Source organism: Parasteatoda tepidariorum, chromosome 4, assembly GCF_982258835.1.
Source record: "Parasteatoda tepidariorum strain Cologne lab strain chromosome 4, Ptep-v5.0, whole genome shotgun sequence".
Taxonomy (NCBI): domain Eukaryota; kingdom Metazoa; phylum Arthropoda; class Arachnida; order Araneae; family Theridiidae; genus Parasteatoda; species Parasteatoda tepidariorum.
Genome location: NC_141758.1, coordinates 121654316 through 121682259, shown reverse-complemented (window position 1 = coordinate 121682259; position 27944 = coordinate 121654316). Strand labels below are relative to the sequence as shown.

Genomic DNA, 27944 nt, shown 5'->3' with positions numbered 1-27944 from the left:
TTTTAATAGAATAAAAATGAACATTGCGAAATTTGAAAACTTTAATAAATATAAATGTTTATTCATGGTAGCTAAGGCTGAGAACATTCTTCGTTCCTCAAGGAACTCCACTGCAAACCCTTCACATGGTGGATGGAACTAGAGGACCATCACTATCAGAAGGGGAGTGATAGATTTATGAGGAATGCAGAACGCTTTATCTAAACAATTTGCTCCTGTGGAATATAACATTTCTTTCAATTTGTTTTTGTGGGATATCATTGAGGAGTGAAAAAAGCTGTCAGTTCCTAGTCTAAATATTTCATCACTGGCGAAGAAAAAAAATAAGTTTTCGAATACGATTGACGAATTTTCTCTTTCATAAACTGCAATAGTTTTAGTTATCTTTAGCTCCCCTATTGGTAAGAATTTCCTGTTGCTGCAATTTTTATTCATTTAAAAATCAATAAAGGGTGGACAATAACACATTTTCACTTGTTATTAAAATTGTACTGATCATAAAAAATAATAACACGACAAAAAAACATTTTTGAAAAATTTTGGACTGCAGAATATGTTTTATCCACCATGTTTTTTTATTTTTAGATCCTAACTTTCTTCACTAGTCATTCATTTGAAATTGGTACAGCGGTTTTTGTTTTTTAAGCTTAGGTTTTAATTTGTGACTCCCAGTGTGCATACTCGTTAAAAACTCTTTCTAAAAATATGTATTAAGTGTAGCCCAACAATATAATTCGCCGGTCTTAGCACCGAAAAATTCTGCCTTTTTCTTTTTCTTTTTAACACAACGGGTTTTTTTCCTAAAAATAATTTATATCTAAAAAAAAAAAACTATTTTTATTTATTCAGCTTAATATTTATTTATTTAACAAATTTTTTTAAAAAAATTAATAAAACTAGAAATTTTCTTTTTAAAAATAGATGTGGGACAATTTGAATCAAAAATGATTTCTTTCACTGAATAAAACTACATTTACGTAACAACGTTTTGAGACATTAAAAAATGAAATAAAATCAAAACAGTATAACAGAAAAACTTGTACTGTAAGAGTTGTAACAGTTTTATTGCTGTATTTTTCCTTTTTACATAAAAACTTGTACTTTTGACAGTAAATATTTCTTAATAAAAAAATTTAAATTAATTACTTGATTTTGATAAAAATTCTAAAAATGACTAATTCACAACTATAGTATGTTCGTGATAAAATGACAAGCATGAAAGAACTATTTTTATAATCTGTAGTTATAGTTTATCTAAGGTAAGGACACCCCCCTCATCAAAAAGTCTAAAGGTATTTGCTGTTATGGAAACAAGAATAACGCATTTCTGGGAGGATAGCTTTCCATTAGTTAAGGGCTAACCCACTAGACCGCACTTTTCTCTCACTGACCACAGCCCTAAACAATGACCTTACACCCCTACTTGAAATAGTTATAGCTCGTTATCATAGTCACTGCCACTGGTCCAGACAAATGGCTAGGGGAGTTCTTACTTTAGACAAACTATAAATTGGGCAGATATTGAAATTACAGTTAATCTATTATATTAGACATGAAAACTATATATTTTTTAGAAAATATGCTAAAACAAGTTTTATTTTAATTTATTTTCAATCAATCTCAATGCTTGATTTTTTTAGCAAAAAATTGCAACTGATAATCTTTCGCAATTTAATTTTTAAATTAATAAGCTTCATAGTGCTAATAAGACTAATAGGATCTTTTATTTAAAATAATTTGTTATATAGAGCATGATTAGAGAAAAAATTATTTAAGGAGTTTCTAATTTTATAGCTATGCAGAGTGATTACATGTTATTATATGAAAATTATTGATTTAAATTCCTTATTCTGAACAAAAATAATTTTTAAATATGAAAAAGTTGCAAAATTTCTTTTATGACAGCTTATTTTATTATAAATTTATTTTGAACTGAAAAAAAAAAAAAAAAAGACCACACATTTGTCATTAGTTGCAAGCGTAACATTTAATTTGTTGCTACGTTTTTTTACCTTATTCTTTCCAAAAAATATTAGATAATTTACTAAATGAAAACTGAAATAATATCTTTGGTAAATGATAGTTAACAACAAGAACAATAATTTAAACACATACATAGATTTTCATACATAATTAGTCTCAAAATTAGTTTTTTGATACCGACAAATAAAAAACAAGAAGCTTCATCAAAAAATTTTAAACTTTTTACAAATAAATGTAAAATTTTTCAATTAAAATGCACGATCAAACAATCCAAAATGATATGCAATGCAATGCAAAACAAAAAATTCAGTAATAAGTTGATATATATATATCTTCATATATATATATATAGATATTCTTTATATATATATATTATAAACTTATCATACTGATTTATAAGTACTTCGAAATAATTTTACATTGAATAAAAATAAATAATACTCAAATAATATTTTTATATGCATTTTCTTTTATGGTTAATGGAATTGAGAAAAAAGTTTTACAACTGCTACTCGTTAATCAGACTATTTTTTTACAGACATATTTATATGTAAAAATTCATATGCAATTTATTTTGCATTTTGCAGCAACTATTAAGTTCAAAATTATAACTTTTATATGTAACATTTTTTACTTTGAACACAACCAAAAGTTTCAATTTTTTCTGAAATGTAACAAGTTGTTGTAACATTAATCAGATATTTTACAAGTGCATTTCAAAAGGTTAAAACTAAGAGATAATACTTAAGTTAATAATTTATTTTCTAAATTAGAACTCTTTACAACACTTCATTCCTAAATTTTCTATAATTTATATCTCTGAAACCAAAAGGAAACACACAAATTTTTATAGCCTAAAGAATTGACTGTATAAAAAAAATTTTAATTGATCAACAACTTTGAGGACTTTTCCATTATTTTGAGACAAATTATTTAGTAGTAATTGTATTAATATAAAATTATACAAATTTCACATGACTAGATTCCTATGTTGTCCAGGCTAAAGAAAAGTTCTATAAATTTATAAAACATTATAACTGGCTAAAAATAAATATAAGTATTAAACGCACAACATTAAAAATGAGCAGATTGTAAAAATCCATAAGTTAGAGTAAAATATATGGTTATCACCAATTTACATTTCATTGGACGTCTATGAAGCTACAAAAATCATTTGAGATTTAAAGAGTTCATCCTGTTTATTTCTTGCCAGCATTTTAAACTGTTTGTCAAACAAAGGGAAACCACGAAAGGTTTCGCGATTAAGAAAATGAGTTAACTTGAAGAGCCATGTCAAGAAATGTTTCAAAATGCCTGGAAAAAAATTAGATTCATTAAATGCAACATAATTATTCCAGTTAGTTTTATCACATAACTTAAATCTATATCTTAAAAATCTTTGTTCAGAAAGAAGCAGAAAAAAAAAAAGGAATTACCTTTTGACTAATGGGTATTAAGGAAGGCAGGACTGAAAATGAAAAATTCTGCTTGACTGTACTGAAGAAACAGGAAAGGTATTATTAGAAAATACTTCCTAGTTTTAAATTGCATTATCTATCAATTATTACTTTAGTGAGGATTTAGATAACTATTATGAAGGGTGGTACAACTGTGTAACATATTGCATGACTTTTGATTGTGAAAGTTGAACATTGAGGAAACATTGTGAAAGTTGATTATTTTCAAGATTTCAAAAAAGAAAAGAAACTGTGAAAAACCTAATAAATCAAAAAAGGAAATTTAAAAACACTAAAACCTGTCAAATCATTGGATAATATTTAAAAATGCTGATATAAAAATTTAATATGCAAAATTCTAAAAAAAAAAGATAGAGATATGCATGAATTTTAAACTGTTAATTGTTTGTAACACTTTCTAACTTTTTTTTTAATCTTACAAAACCATTTAATAATTAACATTTAGAAATATATTAATATAAATGTCCTCAAGTTGAAGTAGATTCCCAAATTTGTGTTATAATGGTTTTGTTTAAAATATCTTTTGAATGATGTGATAATAAGTCATTACTTCCCCTCGTTAATATCTATTTCAATAATTTTTTCACAAAAAGGTACTTTTTTTTTAAAAAATTCTGCAGTTTTGAATTGACACTTAAAAGTATCTTATTTTACGAAAATATTTTATTAAATTGAAGGATTTAGTGCTTAGAAAACTGCTGTTAACATAAATATGGTAATCAACATGCCTCCAGACTAAAAGCCTGGGGCTGTGTGCTGCTATGGTAACAAGCGAGAGCACATCTGTAATGGGGATGGAATGAAGGTGTCGATTGGTTTACTCACGCCGACCTATGCCATGATAAAGACAAAACTATGCACCCTACACCCCTGTTCAAAGTGACTTTTCCTCGTACCCGTGGTACCCGCCACGACGCGAGATTCTTGTCTGGAAGATTTCTCCTGAAAGTCACACTAAACTTCTATAAACAAGAACCCTTCTCAATGTCTTAACACCAAATGATGGAAGACAAGCATTTACATTAATCAATAGGGATGGAGGAAGAAATTTATTCAAGAAAATGAAACAGATTTAAATTTTAAAAAAAACTTACAAATATTGGGAAACGGTAGGATACTAGAGAAAGATAATTAACAAAATTATTAGAATGTTTCAAAATATGGAATGACTCTTGAAAATTGAGTTCGGAACATGAAGAGCAAGGGTGATCCATTTTTTCAGAAGAAAACCAGAGATTTGTATACCAGCTATGGAGATTGGTTAACGTCCTGATTTTGGACAGATTCTTTTCATGTTCTTTAAGTTTAAGGGTATGTTTAGTTTGTTCAGTATAAGCAAGACTACATTGACATGACATTTGATAAATACCCCAGCTATCATAATCAGCAATAGGGTCTTTTAAAGTTGGTGAAATTTAGTTAATTTACAAGGGCAAAAACTATTTTATACTCAAATTTATTGAAAATCTTAGCAATTTGGAAACTAATTTTTAATTACGTTAATTACAAAGCTTGATGGATTGTGAGATTAATTTTTTATGGGGGGAGGAATCAATAACAATAGAAGGAAAACAGCAGTCAACGGCTTTAAGGTGAAGGAGCTACAGCTGCCAACAAGGATAAGAAAAAATCCAGTAGATTTTACAAAACTATATAAATTTCATAATCATTTTTGCCAAATGTACAAAATATTTTAAACATAGGGAATTTTAATGATTTTAATAGTCATCAAAATAGAAAAACTGCACTATTTTCCAGTAAATGAACTTGAAATGTTATGTATTATGTTTACTCATAATTTTGAATATTAATAGGCATTTAATTCAAAGATAGTTAACTGATTTTTATAAATGACGCTTGCTTCATTTATGTATTAGTAATACTTATTTAAATATTATTTTTTTAATTTCTTATGAGCTGCACAATCAGTCTTTCTGATGAGCAGATCTAGTGCGTTCTCCAGAAGTGGTATCCACTCTTTCAGAACCACCACAATGGGTGAGATACCGTTGGCCATGTTAATTTGAACGTCTAGTTTCTTACTTAAATATTCAAGCAAGCAAAAATTTTATTTCAATAGGGATTTTTTTAAGGAAACTTACTCAATTTTAGGAATTTTTTCCAAAATGTACAAAAACCGGGAGAATTTTTATTAAACCAGTAGACTAGGAGAAACTGGGCAAATTCAGTAGCCCACTGGAAAAGGCAGTAGAGTTGGCAGCTATGAGGTGCTCTTCATTGAGGAGATAACTATTTGAATGAATTTTAAAAGCATCGTAAACGAGTGCATGTAACGGAGCTGTCTTTTGGTTGGAGAATGAAAGATTATGAGGGGACAGTGAAACTGCAAAATGGTTTTCTATAAACAATGGTGAGAAAATGATTGAGAGTCAGCCTACTCCTCCAAACAATTGAATTTGCTGCACTTTAAATAAATTTTTGCAGTCTGCCTTGCTTGAACTGCATACATACTTAAAAAAAAAAATTTTTTAATAAAAAATCTTTTTGAAATACACTTTAGATACATTTCAGCCTAATTTCCCAATAAAGAAGTTGTAAAGAATCCCCACTCCATTTCAGGAAAAAAAAATTCCCTGACTTGTCCAGGTATACCGGGTAAATTTCAATGAAAATGGAGACCCTATTTTCATCAGAAAACTTTCATTCTTTTATTTGTAATGCGAAATATTAGATTTTTTGTGTTAAACTTTTTTTTTATTAAATGAGGATAGGAATATTTCAGTACAACTAAAATGTGAAATTTTTATAACAAATAATTGTAATAGATGTTAGAATTATTTAACTAGAAATTCAATAACTGATTACTCCCCTATGGCAGAATTTTTTCAAGCTTTCTGTGACAGAACTCATGAGCACTATATCTTTCTGCAAGATAATTTTAGTAATAACAAATATATATGTCACCAATATAAAATAACAAAAGCATTGTGCTTACAAAAAAAAAACTATTATAATTTAATTGAACATGTAATAATTTTTTATTCTAATATTTTGGAGGGGGCAGGGGGAGGAAATGCACGAATTATTTCTTTCTTTGCATTTTGTAAATAATCCTCACAATAAAAAAAAATATCAAAAAACATGAAATCTGCTGCTGAAAAAAAGATCCAACGACGAAGTCATGCCGATCGGACTCCTCGAATGTGCGTTTCGTTACGAGAGTAGGTCGTTTGAGTAGGTTACGAGAGTTCAAATTTTCCATACACTTTGAAATACATTGGGATATTTAAAAACCATGTGAAAATTAACGTCAATAACCACCGAAAATTGAATTCATTACATCGATTTACGATACTCTCGGCGTAAATTGAACACGCCAAAAAGTTATTATCTAAATGCATGATTCAAATATTACATGTAAATTTCTGTATGAAAGAAAACTAAAAAAATTTTTACCTTTCAAAAGAAAAATCTTTCTGCAAAAACTCTGTAACGTTCTGCGACAATGTTGTTGTAATTCTGCCACGGGGGATTACTGTTACCGACTATTTTATGACTGGTTATTTTCCAGGTTTTTTTTTAAAAAAATTGCAACTTTCCCTGATTTCTGGAGCTAATATAAAATTAACTGACAATTCCAGGTTTTCTCTGACCCCTGTTGTACCTTATCTTGTTCAGCATTTAGTGAACACTATTCATATAACAAATAAAGACTTACCTCTTTGACATGGATGCTATTCTTTCTTTTTGGCAGATTCTGTCTTAGCTGGTTCTGGCTTTACAGATGTCTGATCTCCCTTGGTGGCAGGAGTGAGCAATCGTGCAAGTGTGTCCCAGATGCCTCCCAGAAACAAAGCACAAAAGAGATTCTCAAATGGTACAAAAGGATCGTGGATCCCCAGCAGCATAGACGACAGCTTGAAGTAGGCAAAGAATATAACAAGGCCAAAGTAGACCAGAGCGTGGGGAGCAGATATGATGTCAGTCTTTTTGTCCAGAACAAAAATTATAGAAGCAGCAATACAGGCTTTGGTGGGACTAAAAATAATTTAAGAAAATCTATAGAATTCAAGTGCGGATAAATAAATCATTTTTACAACACCGTCGAACGGCCGACCTGGTTTTTGGGTTTACGACTACCAGTGTTCGCCTCTGTAGCCCTGTCATTTTGAACACAATCCAGAAGTCAAGGGAAGTCCTGGATCAAGTATTGGGAGAAATTCGACTTTATGGAATACTGTTTGATGGAACTAATTCGCATTTCGTTACATGGAGAGAAAAACCACAAAACGTCCCATTGTTAGCACGACGGCAAGGGGACTGTCATCCCTGATCCGTCTAACATCGAGGGTATTTCACGCCGGCTTACACGGTCGGTGCAAGCCGGATGCGGATTCGTATCGACCAGTCCTAGCAGGGATTCGAACCCAGTACTCCTCCTAGGAAGGTGAACGCTCTATCTCACGGGCCATCACGGCTCGTAAATAACTCATTATAACAAATTGGAAATGTTTCATTTATTGCTAGTCAGTAAAATCGAATGGGCCAAATCCATCGTTTTAACAATATTAATTATATTGCATATTATATTATATATTGATAATTGTAATATATCAACAGAAATATGCAATAAGCACCAAATCGTTAAAAAAATAAATAAATAAAGGAAAACTTAGTTCGCTATCAAACTGAGAATTTAAAATCTATAGTAAACTCTTTACGAAATAGAATAGGTATCTCAATGTTACGCAATTTTCCCACTCTTACACAGTTTTCCCTGCTCTATTAACATGGCTTTAGAAAATTTCGAAATTTATCCAAACTTGCATTCTTCCCTAACAAATCTCAGTAGAAAAAAAAACTGGCTATCACCCGTGAACAGTGACGTAGTTTGGGGAACAAAACCCCCTCCGAAATTATACACTACTTGATTAATGAACTAATGTAGGATAAGTAGGATGTAAATATAAAAAAGATTTCAGTATGTATGTATGTATGCATGCATGCATGTATAGATAGATAGATAGCACAATAAATAAATTCAAAAAGAAAAAAAACGAAGAAAATTAGAAAATTAAGAAAGACAATGAGTTTTATTTACTGCGCATAAGCTGTAAGTATCTAGAACTCATAAAATAAGTTCAAAATATAGAGAAAACATGGAAAAAATTACAGTACTAATTTTACTCTAAAAAAATATAAATAAAAATCCGAATTTTTTAATTTTATTTCTTCATTAGCTTACACAATTATATCCACAAAAAAGAGTGGTTTCTAATATTGTATCAACGTAGCCAAAGCAAAATATAACAATACAATAATGTGAGGTGCACTATAAAAAATTGAAACAAAATAGAACACATTAAGTAATAAATATCACGTAAAAAACAGAAATTAAAATTTAAAGAAAAAACAGAACAAAACATAAAACGAAATCTATAAAGCGAGTAACGAATTCAAATGAACTTACATGAACAGGAAAATATTCGAGAATCTGGCAATCTTATTACAAAAATATTTTAAATCATTCTCTTGAATATATATATATACCAGAGCTCATTCTAGGCAGAAAAAAGGGCAGGGTGCAAAAGTTTAAAAAAAGGGCATTATTATTCTAAAAAGGCAATAATTTCACGTTCTATTAAAAAGCATTGTCAATCAGTAAAAGAATTTTTTTTAAACTTAACTGAGAGTAGCAAAGCAATCATTAATTACTTATTTTCATTAATAAATTAACATATATATCGAGTTAATGAGCTAATTAGCTTAGTAATTTATTTAAAATGCATGCATATATTAATAAAATAATAAATGTATGTTTTTAAGTGTCTGTAGTTATGATTAAATAATTAAAATGATTAATAATAATTATGATTTAATGATAGTGGAAGTAACTGCAAACTTTCAAAGACAAGTGCAACAATGGGTTGTGATGGCTATTTTTCCTTTCCCATATAAATCTATGTATTGACAGCAATGACAAACTAAATAAAAAGAGTTAAAAATAACAGTTCATGAAATCCATTGTAGAGTTTGGGGGAAAAGTAAAGAAGGGTTGGGGGAAAAAGTAAAGAAGGGTTCAGGAAAGAAAGGGCAAAAAGGGTATGGAGTCTATTACATCAGGGCACTAATTTACTTCAGGGGCAACAGGGTGAATTCTTTTGACTAAAAGGGCAGCAGGGTGCTGCGCCCTGTTTACCCTGCCTAGAATGAGCTCTGTATATACTAGAATGAGATAACTTATCCCTCGAACATACATTCAAACTAAGCCACTGCCCGTGAACGAGAACTTAGGAAATGAAAAAAGTTCTGGTAAGGGTTGAATAAATAACGTGTTAATGAGATCTTGAGAAAGTATTGGAATTTATATTTCAGATTAGTGGATCTCCAAGAAAATTCCATTGGAATATAAATTATTAATTCGCAGAAGTCCGTGAGCCCATGGTCTTGATATTCGCTGAATGCTTGAGATACTTATTCTAAATACAAAGAGTATAATAAATAGAGATCATAAAGGAATTGATCTTGCAGGTAAAAACTCATAAGGAAGTATTAAGCTCAATTTTATTTTTCAAATCTTTATCAGGGGTTCTGTCCAGAACAAACTTACTACCGTTTAGCGGTACCTTCACAATAAACAACTTTAGAAAAAACGGTAGTTTCACGAAGAAAAAAAAAATTGTAACATTTTATTTTCGTATCCTGTAAGAAGCGATAAATCCATTTTTTGTAACCATATTTTTATGTTGATTTCTTTATATAATTTTTAATTTTCACAAATTATGTCTAAATTTTCACAAAATAGGTACCTCTCAGAAAAACCTAGACAGACCCCTGATTATATCAGTCTTAATTAGATTTTAATGAGTAAATGTTGTTTATAGTATGAAATTTTAGGTTCACTTTATTGCTCTAAAGGCATTGCAAATCTGCCTAGGAGCTCTAAAGGCATTGTAAATTTTTTAAAACCTGATGGACCTTTTATTTATTGAGGAAAGTATTAAAAATAAGTATAAAGTTATTTCATAATTCAGAAATTGCTAGAATGGCATTTTTTTTTTTAACTTATAGACTTATTACTTTTTTTCCAAGTGAAATGAGTACTGATCATTTTAATTATAATCATTTCATCATTTTTTGAAATCAAAGATCACTTTTTGAACTCTCTTTATTGCAGTTTTCAGTTTCTCAAGGTCTGAAACTTTGTTGAACTCAATTTTACAGGCTTCAGCCCAAATGTATCCAACTTTAATAAATTTTTAAATGGTAAAATGAAAAACTATCGATTCAGTTGATGACGTGTATTATTTTCTCTTTGTATGATTAATTGTTTAACAAAGTTCTGCAAGTTTTTAAATTGATAAACTAATAAAATTGACAATGCACAACCTTTGTAAGAAGACCGCCATTGAGCTAAATAATTGTTTTGAGAGCTGTAATAATGTAAAAGACTATCTAAATTAAAAGCAAAATACTGCACAGATGAAAGCCAGTTTTTCTAAAAATGTCTAGATGTATCATTGTACTTAAATTAAGAAATCTGATCTGATACAAAGTTTTAAAACATTAGTGTATAATTAAAAAAAAGCTTACTAATATTATTTTTTCAATAAAATTAAACATTTCTCCAAGGAAATTTTTTTTTTCCTTTTGAATGAGTTATATAAATTACAGTAATTACACCTTTTGTTTTTAAAATAAAACTTGAACTTCATTTTTTTAAAAATGTTATAGAGAATTAAAGTTTATTTACACATTAAAAACTTGTAAATAAAATTAGATGTTTTGTCAGGATTGATTAAAAAGTTTGGAAAGAATTTTTTTGTAACATTTTCTAAGCAATTAAATTATTTTATGAAGGTAGAAAAAGAAAATCTTATCAACACGAACTTATAAGAAAAATCTTTATAAATCAAAAATCCTTATGCAACAGCTTTGAAGAACTTAGAATAATAGTAGACACCATAAGACAAAATTAACAATCACCAAGCAATATAACAAATAGCGAATAAAATTGTCAACCGATTACCACTTTTTACTCAAAAAATGCATGTTATGTGCATTTTTAAAATTAGTTTTTAAATGAATATTGAATTATTATAAATACAATATTAAGTAATAATTTAAACTTTATAAGATTACTTTATGTCATGCCTTCTTCTTAAAATCTTTCTACAATTCACAAATGACTCATTCAATGTTTACTGATTTTAAAACGGCGCATAGCTTAATCTTCCACACAAAAAATATATTTAAGCTCTATATACATTAACAAAATGCGAAATAATTTTCTAAGATTTTACCGAAATAATTTTCTAAGACCAGTTTCTGACAAAGAACTCTTTTCTTGATTATATTAGCCATTATAAAAAGATGAAGAAGTTTATCGGTTCGATATCGGAGGGGGGGGGGAATGAAGCCTGAAATTGAGAATACATTGCAAAATGCAGCAGAGTTGACCATAAGAGTGCAACAATCTCACCGAACCCAGCTCAGTAGATGCACATGTGTATTTCATCAAACACGTAAAATGATTATTGGCGCTTTCATATGCTGTGACCCACGGGACAGGACAAACGTGAAAATGTGAACGAATTGTGAAAATGTTGAATAGAACAATATGGAAGCATCATTTTCAAAAAAGGAAACTTTTAAAAACACTCAATGAAAAAAGCACCTTTAAGCACTTTTTAAAAACGCTACACACTATGTGAAAAATGCTTTTAAAGAAATGCCTAATGTTAGTAATATCAATAGCTTTTTTAAAACTTTCAATTCTTTAAAATATTTGAAAAGCGGTTTACATGTTTTAAAAAGTGGCCACAACTGGCCAGTAAAAAATGTCATAATTTTGCCGCCCTGTAGTAGAAGAGACTTGATTAAAGACAACTTACAAGCTTAACTGCATAAGTTCCACAGCTGATGGAGTCCAGACACCCCTGAGAAGTCGTTCGATAATTTTCAAAAAAGCAGAGCCATTACCTGTCAAAAATTAACATAACTTTTAATTAATAAAATAGTATTATTTCAATTTAAAATTTTTTCCAAAAAAAATTAAATGAGTTGCCCAATTTCTGAATATTTAACATGCAGTAATTTTTTCATCATTACACAGTTGCAAATCTTATGCTATCTCATTTGATTTTTCTTGAGATCATGATTTAACTATTTATTATAAATTTTTTACCAACCAAGATGTTTTCTTGTTTCACAAAACTCTTACAAAAAATAATGAAATACAATATTTTAATTAACTTAATCTTATCTCTATCATACTGTTTCACAAAGATTTGCTTGCAATTATTTTAGTACTTATTTCAATTTGAAAAATTTAATTAAAAGAAAAAAAACAAGAGTTTTGCAGCTGGCAAATATTTGCCAGATCAAATTATTTATTTGTGAAATAAAATTTCACACCTATTTCAAAATATAATTTTTTTCAAAATAACTATAACTTGACAGCTGAGAATAATTTTGTTGTATAAAAATACAAGAAATATTATTTACACAATGTTATAGTTTAAATAATTGGGTGATTAACAATATGACAAAGATGTGGTGCAAGTACAAAAACAAATGGGGCAACATCAGGTAGGTGAAAGGAGCATACGCCCCCTCGCCAGGTAATATGCACAAAAACTGACATATGAGAAAAATACACATTTTATCACTAAAAAAGAAATCGCAGAGGTACTAATTCAAGATGTCAAAAAATGTGATCTTTCACAATTTTTTTTTTCCCATAAAGAAAATGAACAAAATATGTTTGAAGCAAATTTAGTTTGCAGAATCTTGTCAACCAAAAGACAAAGATATAATATATGCACAGTACAAAAATAAAATTACTTTTCATCGAGAAAGGTTAAACCTGCTATAATTTAACTCGATTTTAAAAAAAAGAGAACACAAGCTAAACTTTGCTTTTTTTTTTAATTTCTTTTCCACTTCAAAAAACTATTACTTTTTTAAACATTACTTAATATACATTTTAAAATTTAAAATAAATGTTCTTATTATTGTCTCCATTAAAATCAATTGAATTAATTATCAAACCTCAATACACATAAATACTGAATTCATTATGGTCCCTGAAAACCAAATAATTCCTGTGACTGAAAATTGTTTATAGCTGAGGTTAATCTCTGTTATTAAAAAAACAAATCCAGGAATCAATTTATTTTGTTTCAAAACTGCATACTTACTACATTTGTACTGATTAAATTTAAAATAATATACAATAGTCAAATCTTTCAACATAAAATAAGCACCTTTTAAGCAATTAAAAATATTTTTAAGAAGTATACAAATTAACAAAATGCAAAATAATTTTCAAAAATTTCACATGATCATGATAAAAAAACCAGTTTCTGACAAAGAACTCTTTTTCTTGATTATAAAAAGATCAAGAGGTTTTTCAGTTCGACAGCAGGCGGTGGAAAATGAAGCCTAAAATTGAGAATAATCTTGCAGGGGTGATTGTGAGCCCAAATCAAAATTCCGGAAAATTTCTTGAGTTAGAAAAAAAAACAAAAAAAAAAAAAACGGTTTAAATTGAAAAATTAGAAAAAAAACTTAAACAATGCTTTTTTTCTCCTTTTTCTCAATATTTCTTAGTTTACTTGAAATATATTTGAAATTTTACACATACCTATGATGACCTGGAGAAGTAATTAAAATTTACAAATATGTCTTTCTTTCTGGAGTTTATGATTATAACAACTATTTACTGATAAAAAATTAATATTAATCATGAATATAAGCTTATAAAGTATCTCTTTGGCTCTCCCTTACAAACAAATAAAATAAACTGTGTTTTTTAGCTCCACCTTTGAAAATTTGATTTCTGGAAACTTCAGTGATCAATGATTTTTTGAAACCTCTGGACCTTCGATCTCTGGAAACTTCCGGATCACAGTTAGCGAAAAATCCGGAAATCCAGATTTTTTCCGGAGCACAATCAGCCCTGATCTTGCAAAATGCAGAAAAGTTGCACACGAGAACGCAATAATCTCACTAAACCCAGTTCAGTAGACGCACATGCGGACTCGTCAGTACTTCATCAAACAAGTAAAATGATTGGTGCTTTCATACCCTATGGACCAACAGTACGCGGAAATGCATCGTGTTTGAATGAATTGTGAAAGCATTGAAGAGAACAATGTAAAAAGCACGCTTTTGCATTATATATGGCGAAAATCGGCACGGTAAAGACCAAAATCTCATTTTCGAAAATTGAAAATTAAGCACTTTTTAAAAACATCCAATCAAAAAAGCACCTATAAGGGCTTTTAAAAAAAGAAAATCAAATATAAGCACCTTTAAGCACTTTTTAAAAACTCTACGCATCATGTTTATTAAAATATCATTGAAAGCTTGAAACATATGTTAACATCCAAAAAAATATCACATTAGCAAAAAAAAGTTTCGAAGGCTTATTTCCACAATGAAAAAAAAAAAAAACCTCACCTTTGATGGTACCAATTATAATCATGATTAGGTAGCCATTAGGATAAATCTTTGCTGCATGAACAACACCATCATGAACCTTTTTACACCGAATTATTTCTTTCATCACAGCTAATATTATTTTCACAGGCAAAAACTTAAAAACTTTGTACCCAAAATCGAACGGAGTGTAGAATATGATGTACCTGAAGAATAAAAATAGTTCATTTAGGAAATGCAGAAAAATAAACATTTAACCTGAGTCTGTTATTATCAGAGCATGAAAATTATACTTCATCCCTGAGAAAAGAAATTTAAATGAAAACTAATCATGAAAGTTATAGAATAACATCAAAAAATTTGTTAGGTATAATAAGATGAATTTTACAGCAAAGAATAGGAAATATTGAAGCTCTCAAACCATGTTGAAACTTTAATTTAAAATTATGTTTATGAAATAAATGAGCTGTTTTAAACCCTTCTGTAAATTGAAAAAAATATAGCTAAAGATTACTGTCGTTATTTAATGTAATAAAAATGTTGATTCAATAAAATATAAATATAGTAATCAATTTTGCTTTAAGTGTTTTTGTAAAGTTACACTTTGAAATTTGTTTTTCTTAACTATAGACATTTCGCTTATAAAATCAAGTGTTCGGAAAGCTTTTTATTCTGGACGCAAGTGGAAAAGTATGTTTAAAGAGGCAACAACATTAAAGAAGCACAACAATGCATGTCAAGAAACCTAAATATGAAATTCCAAAAGTTATTTCATATTTAGGAGCAGTATAGAATCCACAAAATCTTAATCCAATCTAATACATTTAAAATTCTTTAGAAATCATAGTACAAATGGTGTAATTAAACAATACAATAGTATATAATGCTACATGAAACACTTGAAGTTTTCACCATAAAATGACATACTCCCGACTCGAAATGTTTGTTGGTTAGTAACGATTAAAATTTGACTCAGACTACCAAAAAATAATGATCAGTGGTCACCCGAATCAGCAATCTAAAAATGCGTGGCAGAATCGCAGCAACACGGCAACATTGTCGCAGAATTTTACCGAGTTCTTGCAGAAAGATTTTTCTCTTAAAAAGTAAAACATTTTACTTTTCCTTCCTACAGATATTTACACGTAATATTTGAATCATGCATTTAGATAATCACTTTTTGACGCACTTAATTTAAGCCGATAGTATTGTAAATTGATGTAATGTTTTTATTGTATTTTCAGCAGTTATTGATTTTCACAAAGTTTTTAAATATCCCTATAAATTTCAAACAACATGGAAAATTCGAATGGTGCATTTGAGTATTTACTTTTTAAGGCAATAATTCTATCGAATTTTTGGCAGTTATTGAAATTGATTTCTCCACAGTTCTTAAATTTGATAGTATTTATTACAACAACCTAATCTCGAAACGAAAGATGCATTCGAGGAGCCCGATTTGCGTAACTTCGCCGTTGATCTTTTTTTCGGCAATTACAACTACGAATTTCATGATTTTTAAGTATATTTTTTATTGCAATAATTATTTACAAAATGCGTAGAAGGAAACAATTTGTGTGCCCCCACAAAATGCAAGAATACAACCTATTATATTAGTATAAAAAATTATTACATGTTTCATTAAAAAAATTATACAGCTTTTTTCTTTTAACACAGCGCTTTTGTTATTTTAAATTTGTAAAATATATGTTTGTTATTATTAAAAGTATCGTATAGAAAGATATTAGTGATAGAGAGTTTTGTCGCAGAGAGTTCAAAAAAAATTCTGCCACGGAGCTGCTTCTTAATACACAATTACGGTTTTGAAATGCAGAAGTATGCATAGCAACTATATTCAATACTTAAAATTTGCCCTAAACTGTTGACCTAACATTTTTTACGCACCAGAGCTGTTGAGTTTTACCTAACTGTCAAAAAGTTCAGTATATGAAATGGAACAAAAGTTTAGGAAATAAGTGAACTTGGTGCCATCAAAAATTTTAATAATAATAAAAAAAAGTAATTTGTGGAATGAAAACACAACAAAATGTTAAAATTAGAAATCTGATGTATTGAAAACTCTATGTCTACATAAATAGGTCAATATAATGAAACAATGAAGTTGAAAGCACAATACATACCATGATCCAGTGGCAAGTAGAAGGGAATTGGAGTTTTTTAAGCATGCAAGAATTGGTTCACCTAAGAGAAAACTAGCTAAAATATAACCTCCAAATATGGAAAGCATACAAGAAACCCAACACGCTAACGGATGTTTACGAGAGAAAAGATGTGCTCCTAGAAAGAAAAAGAACACATTTCATCAATAAATAAAAGAAGTGGATCAAACTATAATGTTACAACTTTCTAAACTATTTGTACTTCCTCACTATAAAAAGTGTGATGGTTATTTGTTTTTTGATTACAATTTTTATAAACACTATCTATTTATTCTTAAAAAAAAAAAAAAAAAACTACTTATTTATAACTTTATTTTTATCTATTAGTAATTAAAGTTGAATCTAATCAAGGAATGAAACTGAATGAATGAAGTACTGTTCTGCTATAACACATGTTTAAAAAAATGTATAATTTTTGTTTTCTGCTAGAATTGTTTTCCTGACTTTATAAATTAAAATAAAACAAATTTGGTTTTAGCTGCTTTAAGTGCTTTTCTATTTTGATTTATTATTTTAAATGCTGCTTACTTTTTTTGTCCTTCTCTGAATTTGTAAATTAATTTCATTCTTTGATTAGATTTATTTATTATGTCTTATTTTGTGTACTTTTAACTCTTTATTAAGATTTACTTTGTGATTGTTTGTCATCTTTTTTTCTTTGCATTTACACTTCAATTTTTCTAATTGCTTTCTCTTATTTGATTTTCCATTATGGGGCCTCGGGGCACTGTCAGTTTTTGGTTTCACCACTGACAACAGAAAGGATCCTGTGTGTTGGCAGGCAGTGTGTCCCCTGATAAAGCACTGTCCTGCTAACACACATATCTTAAAATTTTTATAATTTTTGTTTTCTGTTACAATTGTCTTCTGACTTAATAAATTAATTAAAGTTCATCTTATAATAAAATGTGTATCCTAACATAAAAAAAAAGAAGATATCATTTTTAGGACTACCAAGTTGTTCTGGCTTTATTTTTTTATTCTTTCTCTCCCATTTGTATAGAAGACTTAAATTTTATTTTAAATAAATTTTACTTTTGAATAAATTTAATTCTTTCCAAACTTACCTACTTAATAATTTTACTTTTCAAGTGATCATACCAAGAAAAATCATACCCCCCCAAAATAGTTGGTCAGAATTATTTGACTAATGATTCTTGCAATTGAAGGCTTACAGATTAGCTAAATTTTATAAAGCAAAAATTTTATAAAAGAAATGCTAATCATTTCACAAAAAAAAATCTCAGTCTTAAATATACTGTTGATGTATACAGGGCCCGGCAGTCGGGCCCAGAGTTATTCGTACTTGCCCCCTCCCAGCTTCACTACTTCAGTAATGAGGAATTTAAACTTTTCACCTCATTATAGATATATAATAAGAAAATTGACATGAACCTAAAATAGCTATTAAGTCCCCCCAATGATCAGATGAAATATCGTTCTGTTCATTTTATTGGTTTTCTAACAATTCCATGCCAATCATTAAGAGGATATAGCACATCGGTAGAGTCAAAATTTATTATTTTCCTTAAATTAACTGGATTAAAGAAGTACAAAACAGTTAAGAATGGGATAATTGATTGTTAACTTTGTCATCTAGCTGCAAAAAATTCATATCCTTGCTGACATTAGGGCAGAATTCAGCAAAATTTTTGCAATGACGATGGCTAAATTAAGCCAATTAGAAGCCCATACTTTTGTAAACATATTGCATTTTGAGATATGTAAAAATACAGGCTTCTGTTTGTCCATATTTGTTCATCGCCGTTGGGAAAATTTAGCTCAATTCCGCCATGGAAATATAGTTTTTTTGTGTTCATACGATAGATTAATAAAGAAGCTATCATAAAATGGATTTTACACTGCACTGATGTTTTGTTTAAAAAAAAAAAAGGTTTAGCTAATAACCCTTATTCATCGCTTATATAACAGAAGTTGCATTAAATCTAACTAAAATTCATTAAACATACCAAAACTTTACAATACAACATACAATAACCAGTCTTTTGACTGATTATGGTATGTTTAGCGTAAACTCTAATCCAAAGTAAAAGACGAAATAGAATTAAGGAGTTCATTCATTATTTAAATCTAATAAAATAGATTACAAAACTTTTTTAAAATTAAATTAAGAGTTAACTGTAAAATTGAAGACTATTTGAGTCATTAATGGGATTCAAATCACTCAAAAATTGGGACCAAAAAAAAATAATATTCATTTAAGAAATCAAAATTTATGATTTTTTTTAGAAGAATTAAACATAATTTATATTTAAGTTTCTGAGATTATACATTTTAAACATCTATAAATTTTAAGAACCAATATTTGTTAAAATTAGATTAAAAATTAACTCTAAATTAAAGACTATTTTATGAGATTCAAATAATTTAAAAACTGGTATGGCAACAAATGAAATGCATAAAATTTTATTATTCTAGGAATTAAAAAATAGTTGAGATTTTTTCTTCTTAGTGAAAACACAAACATGTTTATTTAAATTTCTTATAAATATTTCCATTTTAAGAACTAGTGTGTTCACCAGCGGAACTCTATCACTGGATTTGAGAGTTCAGTTGAAATCAAAAACTTGCATGAACAAGTAACGAAACAACATACTTAGCAGGAACAATAGACTGTTTAATTACATTTCAAATGGCTGATGCTAAGAAGTAAACTTGAGTGAATGCCAGGAAAAAGCTCCAAAGAGGAATGCACTCAATTGATAATCCTTTTAAAAGTAGCTTGCGTAAAAGTGTTTGTTTTTTTAATTAAAAAAATATTATGTGGTTTATTTCATGTATTGCCTAAGGTTGGAAAAGAATTTTTTTCTTTTTATTTAACTGTTTCCCTGATTATGCCGAGTTAACTCGGGTATGTATATATTGAAAATATTTATTATCCTGAGTAAACTCTGGAATAGCAGAATTCGTCCATATGTTTTGTTTTATCACGTTTTTACTGGGCCAGATGCAAAACAAAAAATAATAATAATCTGCAGTGATTGGAAATTTGCCAATTTTTGTTTGGGAGTTTTGCTGTTTGTGGGACTGCAGATGTGTTTTGTGCAATAGTATATACGATGGGTGTTGAATTTACATTGAAAAAACAACAAAAAAAATGGCGTTCGTGAGCAAAAGTGAAAGTAATGCAGATGATTTTTCAGATTATGAAGATGTGAACATATACAAAGACTCATATTTAACTTTTTTAATTTGCCTGAGATAATTTGGGGTAGTAAACTGGTAGTAAATTAAATATTTTTTTTTTTTTTTGCATAGAAAAATTAAAATTTCAACTTAGAACTTGTGTATTATGTTTTTTTTTCTTTCTTTTTTTCTTTAGTTCCCTGATTTACTAATGAAAGAAAAAAATAGGTTGATTTGCATTTTTTTTTTTTAAATGAGCCCCATTTTAAAAGTAATTTAAACATTATAAAGTATTTTGCAGAAATCTTTTTCTAACTATTGATAAATATTTTCATTAAGAATATAAACAAAATATATTCACTTTTACTCAAAAATATGTGAACAAGATAAATAAAATTTAATAACTGAAAATCATTACCACTCCACTTAACTAGCAAATAAACATTTAAAATTCCTAAATGTTTTGCTTTTCTTTCAATAATGCAAGTAATGTGAAAAATTAGTTTACTTCCGTTGCTGTTAGCATAAAGAAATGTCGTAATTCAGAATTATTCATATTAATGTTTTTCAGCAATATGTATAATATATTAATATCAATTAATTGTTCTAAAATAAATATTTATTTTTTGAATCAGTACACATTTTAATGTGAATGAAAGTGAGATAATCAAAGCAAGATATTTTTTCAGTTAAAAAATTCATAGAATGATGAAAAGAAATGAAAAATGGACTGCATAAACATATAAAATAGTAAAGGTACATTTTAGTACTAACAGTGTGAAAAATAAAGAATAAACTACTTTTTTAATCTTTTATTTTAACATGATGGAGCTTTAAATTTAACAATATTAATATTGCAGCATTAAATAAATAATAAGAAAAAAATACTTAAAAAATATTTTAGTGAATTTAATGTATTTTCTATAATCCCTTTTTTTTTAATATAATATGAAAAATGTAATTCGAAAATTACAAAAATGGAAAATATACTGTGAATATACTATACAATACTGTGAATATTTCCCATTTACACTTTGCAAATATAATGTATGTATGTTAATTATGTACTTAATAAGTAGATAAAAATAAACTCTGGGGAACTCTTTCAATAATTACATGATTTAACTAATTTAAAAAAACTTCAGAATATGGAAGATCTATTTTATAGGAAGCACTTTTTAAGGGACTTCAACTTAAATTTTGTTTAACATGTCAAGTTTCTTCAACAGTAGAAAAAACTACTCCGAACGAAATAGCCTTCTTCCAACCAAAGTGAAAGAATCATTTTTCATATTAAATATTGAAAGTTTTTTTTTTTAAACGATTCATAATTGCAATCTGGTTTGAATAATTGCATCCATTTTTTAGCAACTTAAAGCATCATTTTTAAGAAAGTGAAAACTAAAAAGCAAAAAAAATTCATTTAATTATTTCTTCAAAATTTTATTTCAATGAGTGAAACTCTCCCAGAATAATTCTGCCCAGGGTTGCCACTCAAATCTGGAAAAAAAAAATTCCCCGTGTTTTCCCTGTACATATTATACACACTATATTAAGAGGAAACACAAAAATTAGTGTGCTCTTGTGTGAGCTAACTATATATTGATTAGTCTTAATTGCTGGAAAAACAACTGAACATACTTAAATAATGCAAATGAAATAGTTTAGCATAGCTGAAATATCATGGATGGTTAAATATCCCATAGATTACGATTTGAGTGGTCACCATTTTTTAAAAGACAAAAATAAGAAAGAAAATTCCCTGTATTTTCCCAATTGCTTCCCTATATTTTTCAGGTATTCCCTAAGTGCGCCCAGCATCATAAATACATGACAATTACTTTTTTCAAAAACAAATGTTAAGGTAGGATTATTGTTTCAAAATCATTATTTCTCAGGAAGAGATCCTTCATACTTTACTTATGATGTAAGCAGGGTTGGCAAGATTTTGCCGCAGGTGGAAAAAACCATGGTAAATACCGGTAAAAACCGTCCTGGCAAAAACAGGTTTTTGCCAAGCAAATTGGCAAAAAGTGGCAAAAACCTATATTTTCCAAGATGAGAGGACAAAACACATTTTTGACACAAAATTATTCCTAAAATTGAAATATATACTATGAATATAAATAATTACAAAAAAATTAACAAAATTATAATTCCATAATTAAATGATAATGTAATAATATATAATTTTAGAAGTTTAAAACATTATTGATTGGAAAATTTGTGATTATTCTCTTTTTTTCCAGTGAAATGAACTTATTCTAAATTAATATAACTATAATTTAAAGCAAAGCATAAAATGTCTATCAACATGTGTAGTTAATTATTGTACAAATAATAATTTTTTATAATAAATAATAATATTATACAAATAATAATATTTATTTATTTGTAAAAAAACATTTATTTAAGGATTCTAAAATGAAAAGAGATCAAAAACTTTCAATCTTTTAAAAATTATTACCCTTATATTAATTATTAATTAATATGTTAAAAATAATTTTTTCATGTAATGTATCAAAATTATTATTCCTTATGATTGATTTAAATTTGTTTCCAGTATTTTATAATAATATTTTATCAGCAATTTAGATAATTTGGTTTTTGCCGGTTTTTACCAGTTTTTGCCGGTTTTTTCCACTGTCCTGGCAAAAACTCCAACCCTGGATGTAAGGTATATGTTACTAGAATTAATAAAGCAAGTAATATATTAAAAATCCCTACTCAGGTCAACAAAGACAAATTTTATTTTAGTTACTTTTTAGTAAATAGCAGGGTTGGAGTTTTTGCCGGCAAAAAGGGGTTTTTGCCGGGACAGTGGCAAAAACCTGGTAAAAACCGGCAAAAACTGGTAAAAACCGGCAAAAACCAAATTATCTAAATTGCTGATTAAATATTATTACAAAATACTTGAAACAAATTTAAATCAATCATAAGGAATAATAATTTTGATACATTACATGAAAAAATTATTTTTAACGTATTAATAATTAATATAATGGTAATAATTTTTAAAAGATAGAAAGTTTGTGATCTCTTTTCATTTTAGAATCCTAAAATAAATGTTTTTTTACAAATAAATAAATATTATTATTTGCATAATATTATTATTTATTATAAAAAATTATTATTTGTACAATAATTAACTACACATATTGATAGATATTTTATGTTTTAAATTATAGTTATATTAATTTAAAATAAGTTCATTTCACTGGAAAAAAAAGAATAATCACAAATTTTCCAATCAATAATGTTTTAAACTACCAAAATGATATATTATTACATTATCATTTAATTATGGAATAATAATTTTGTTAATTTTTTTGTAATTATTTATATTTATAGTATATATTTCAATTTTAGGAATAATTTTGTATCAAAAATGTGTTTTTGTCCTCTCTTCTTGGAAAATATAGGTTTTTGCCACTTTTTGCCAATTTGCTTGGCAAAAACCTGTTTTTGCCAGGACGGTTTTTACCGGTATTTACCATGGTTTTTTCCACCTGTGGCAAAATCTTGCCAACCCTGGTAAATAGTAATTAAAAAATTTTCTCCCATATAAAACTAAAATTACATTTAATGAATGAATTAATATTTAAAAAAAAAAAAACTGTATTAACATCCACTACAAGTTTTAAAAAAAAAAAATGTGTGTTGAACTTGAATGGATGAATAAAAAGAAGTGATTGAAAATTTGAATAAGGGAGAGTGTGAACTAATTGAATAAAATAAAATGGTAGTCATAGTAGAAAATACCCATTTAGTTTGAAACCATATATTTCATACCACTTTTTTCATACAGCTACTTTTTGTATAACTACCCAACAAAAAATTTGGATAAAATATATTAATGTAAAACACTAAGAATTCTAATTTAAATAATCCTAATATACACATTTTATGCCAAATAAATATTTTACACAAAATGAAGATCCATCAAGTTAAGAGATAAACAACCTGATTGTTTGGCATTCATTCAATCTTTGACAGACATAAAATTTCATCCTCTCTAAAGTAATACTAAAATAAGTATTTATTTCAAATTTTTATAAAAAAACCTACAGTAGTTTAAGCTTATCATTTTAGGTCCAAAAAAAAAATGCTTTTATTACGTCACACATATGAATGGCTGCATTAAATACAAAAGAAAAAGTTCAAACAATTTAAGGCTCTAAAACTGTCAAAAAAATCCCACACACAAAAAGAAATAAGATTTAACTGGATTTGTAACACATTTATGTCAAATTTTTAATAAAATCAGAAGAAAATTGAAAGAGACTCAAAAACGTCACTTCAAGAGTTTCTACATTTACTAAAAGTATATTTATGCAAACAAATACTCTGTATTCTTTATCAGAGTTTCAGAGAATTTGAAAGAAAATATTCAGGGTTGCAGATCAAATCTGGATAAAAAAATTCCCCGTACATATTATGCCATTTAGAAAAAAAGAATGTTTTAAATGCAGTTGAGCAAGGTAATATTAATAAAGCAGAACATAATCAAATGACTCGTTTTCACTTTAAACTATTTTTTTTCTTCCAATGCCCACCCGGAGAATGACCTTTCGTCATCTGAAAGGCGTCGGCCACTCTCTCAGGGGCACCACATTAAGAGGGCCAATGTTGCTCCCACAGTAAGGACAGATAGTGAAAGAACATACATGCCTTGCCCAGGACATGAACACAACCTTTCTGATGCAAGGCCAATTCCTTCATCCCTACACAGACCTGTTGGCCCACTTTAAACTATTGAACAAAACATTAAATTTATTTCTCACCCAAAAGTATAGCTGCCAACACGGATGGGGAAAAATCCAGATATTACGAAATATAAATCTCATGATAATTGTTGCATAATGTACTAAATATTTCAAACATAGGGAAGTTTAGGGTTTTTTACACTCCTCAAAATTGAAATACTGCAATATTTCCCAGTTATGATTGACATTAAACATACTTGAAATGTAATGCATTATTTTTACTCATAATTTCGAATATTAATAGGCATTTAATTCATCAAAAAAGTTAAAATATTTTTTTAAATTAATTTAAAAAGAGAGTTCTGAATAAAAATAAACTGAACATTTTGAACGAAAAAAGTATATTGAACTGATTGCTATAAACGAGCTTTGCTTCATTATGAATTATTCTAGCAATCAAGCAATAATCTGTACAAAAACCAGGAGAATTTTAATTAAACCAGTACACGAGGAGAAATTGGCAAAATCCAGTAGTCTACTGGAAAATCAATAGAGTTGGCAGCTATGCAAAAGGTATTCTAATACCAAAATATCTAAATTTCAAATATGTTTAAAATAAATTAACTTTTTTTTTAAATTTATTTATATCATTCATCTTTTTTATGAATATTTAAAACTTAAATATTTTTTATGAAAATAAAGCAGCAATACATAAACAACTAAAATTGCAACCGTGCAATGACATAATGTTCACTAAAGTGTTTCAGAGTCAAAATAAAAACTTAAAACAGAAGGTTTCATGTAGTGCAACTATAGCCACAATTTATTCAAACTTCACCTAAAATATAAGTCTAAGAGATTTTTAACACATTTTGTATCTTGTATGTCATCGTAAATAGCTTCACAACCAAATTAATATGAAACAGAGTTTTTATCCTCAAAAAATTGATTTTGAAACTTCTTTCATTAGTCCACCACCATGATAAATAAGATATTGTGAATAAAGCTACTGGAATAATGGTTCAAACCTACTAATCTACTTACCCTACTCTTAAATGCAATAAATAAATAAAAACACAAAAATAACAATATAAATAAAATCATTAAAGCATATTTGCTTCTTAAATGACAATAAATAAATAAAAACACAAAAATAACAAAATAAATAAAATCTTTAAAACATATTTCATAAAACGTTTAGTTTAATAAGATAGAGGATAAAATTCAAAACTGTAATTTTAAGAAATTAATAAAACGGTAGGAATATTATTTCAAATAAAAACCATTTGATCACGTTGAATATTTTAAATCATTATGGAAATTCAACACAAACTTAAAACGAAAGAAATTTTAGTGACAATGTGACCCAATCTAGCTATTCAAAAAAAAAAAAAAAAAAAAAAAAGTATACAAAAGTAAATAAAAAAAGTATTTACCTGAAGATAGATCTTCTTTTACATACATACACGTTATCAAACAGTGGGCAGCTTCAAAATAAGGAAACATATTAAGTTTCGATACTTGATTAGCTATTTCTAAAAAGGCCTCCGGATCCATGATTAATTGTTTATTCAACCACCAATATGATAAATTTTACAATTTTCACACTTAATCTAGGATGAAATTGGAGATGTATCGGACATGAAGATGAAGAGATGCAAAGAGCAGCAAGAAAGAAGACTGCGCTTGCGTAAAAGATGCGGAGGGATGCTTTACAAAACCGAGAGGGGAGGGGGACGAAAAAAAAATTTTAAATTAGTAAAATGTAGAGTTTTCTTCGAATTATTTTTTGAAATATGAAAAGAATTGGATTTATGAAAACATTTTCTATTGCATCAACCGACATCGGTCAGAAAGGGTTCTATAAAAGTATACTATACTGCTCGACTTCGCGCGCAGGTCGTCGGGCTACCGAAGCGGGGGTGCCATCCCCTCCGCAGAGGATCAAAATTGTGATGGCATGTCTTCGGATCATCCTCCGGGATGTTTCCCAGACCGTCGCCAATAGCCCATTGTGCAGCTCTAGTGCGACGTAAATTAACAACAACAACAACAACAACAAAAGTTTTACAAAATAATCCATGCAAGCTAAAAGCAAAACAAAAGTAACTCGTTAGTCAAAACAAATGGTACATCCTCTAATTTTTTCAAATGTTACATTTTCTCACAATTATCATTTATTTCATCGATAAAAGAGTTGTTGTTATAGTTCATTTACGTCGCACTAGAGCTGCACAATGGGCTATTGGCGACGGTCTGGGAAACATCCCTGAGGATGATCCGAAGACATGCCATCACAATTTTGATCCTCTGCAGAGGGGGTGGCACCCCCGCTTCGGTAGCCCGACGACCTGCACGCGAAGTCGAGCACTTTACGGTAGAACAGTTTAACGAGGACCAATACTGCACACCCTCGGTCCCTACGCAGACAGATCCAAGTGGTCACCCACCTGCACACTGACCGCAGTCAGTGATGCTTGACTTCGGTGATCTTCTGGAAACCGTGTCTTAATGATCAGTCCACTGCGGGACTTCTGTAAAAGAGAATAAAGACTTAAATTTTATAAGCTTGATTTACAAAAAAGGCTATATAAAAACTGTCGTAAATTTTGTCATTTAAGTTAATATTTCAAAAGCTCTGAAGAATTTGCTGAAATTTGTTACGATAAAAGCTTAAAATACTAATTAGGTTTAAAATCTAATGAAAATCCTAATATGCGACATGAAGAGAAAATATAAGAATTATATTTTCTCTTAACCAAGAGAAAATATAAGAGAAGACATAACATATATGGAATCGTTCATCGTAAAGAAAACAATTGAAAAATTCTGCTAGACAAAAAAAAATTATTTTTTTATTTATTAAAACAAGAAATATTTTGCCTAGTGTATGAAATTTTAAAGTTAGTTTAATATTTTGCCTGTAGATAATGTTATAACATTTGAATTTCGGTTCAAAAATATAATATTTAAAATATCCGTGTTTAAAAATTCAAAACAAGAAAAGAAATAAAAACTGAAAAGTTTTTTTTTCTTCTTTTTAA

General features: G+C 28.3%; 1 protein-coding gene across 1 annotated transcript; it reads right to left on the bottom strand.

Moving 5' to 3' along the window:
* Window positions 1-1045: 1045 nt before the first annotated feature.
* On the bottom strand, window positions 1046-26599 carry LOC107441460 (trimeric intracellular cation channel type 1B.1). Its single transcript, XM_016054731.4, has 6 exons — window positions 26337-26599; window positions 17009-17165; window positions 14889-15073; window positions 12317-12404; window positions 7141-7460; window positions 1046-3297 (listed from the first exon to the last, which is right to left on the bottom strand). Exons 1-5 carry the CDS (start codon window positions 26455-26457, stop codon window positions 7157-7159), a joined length of 855 nt encoding a protein of 284 aa, XP_015910217.1. The 5' UTR covers window positions 26458-26599; the 3' UTR covers window positions 1046-3297; window positions 7141-7156.
* Between the last annotated feature and the right edge of the window lie 1345 nt (window positions 26600-27944).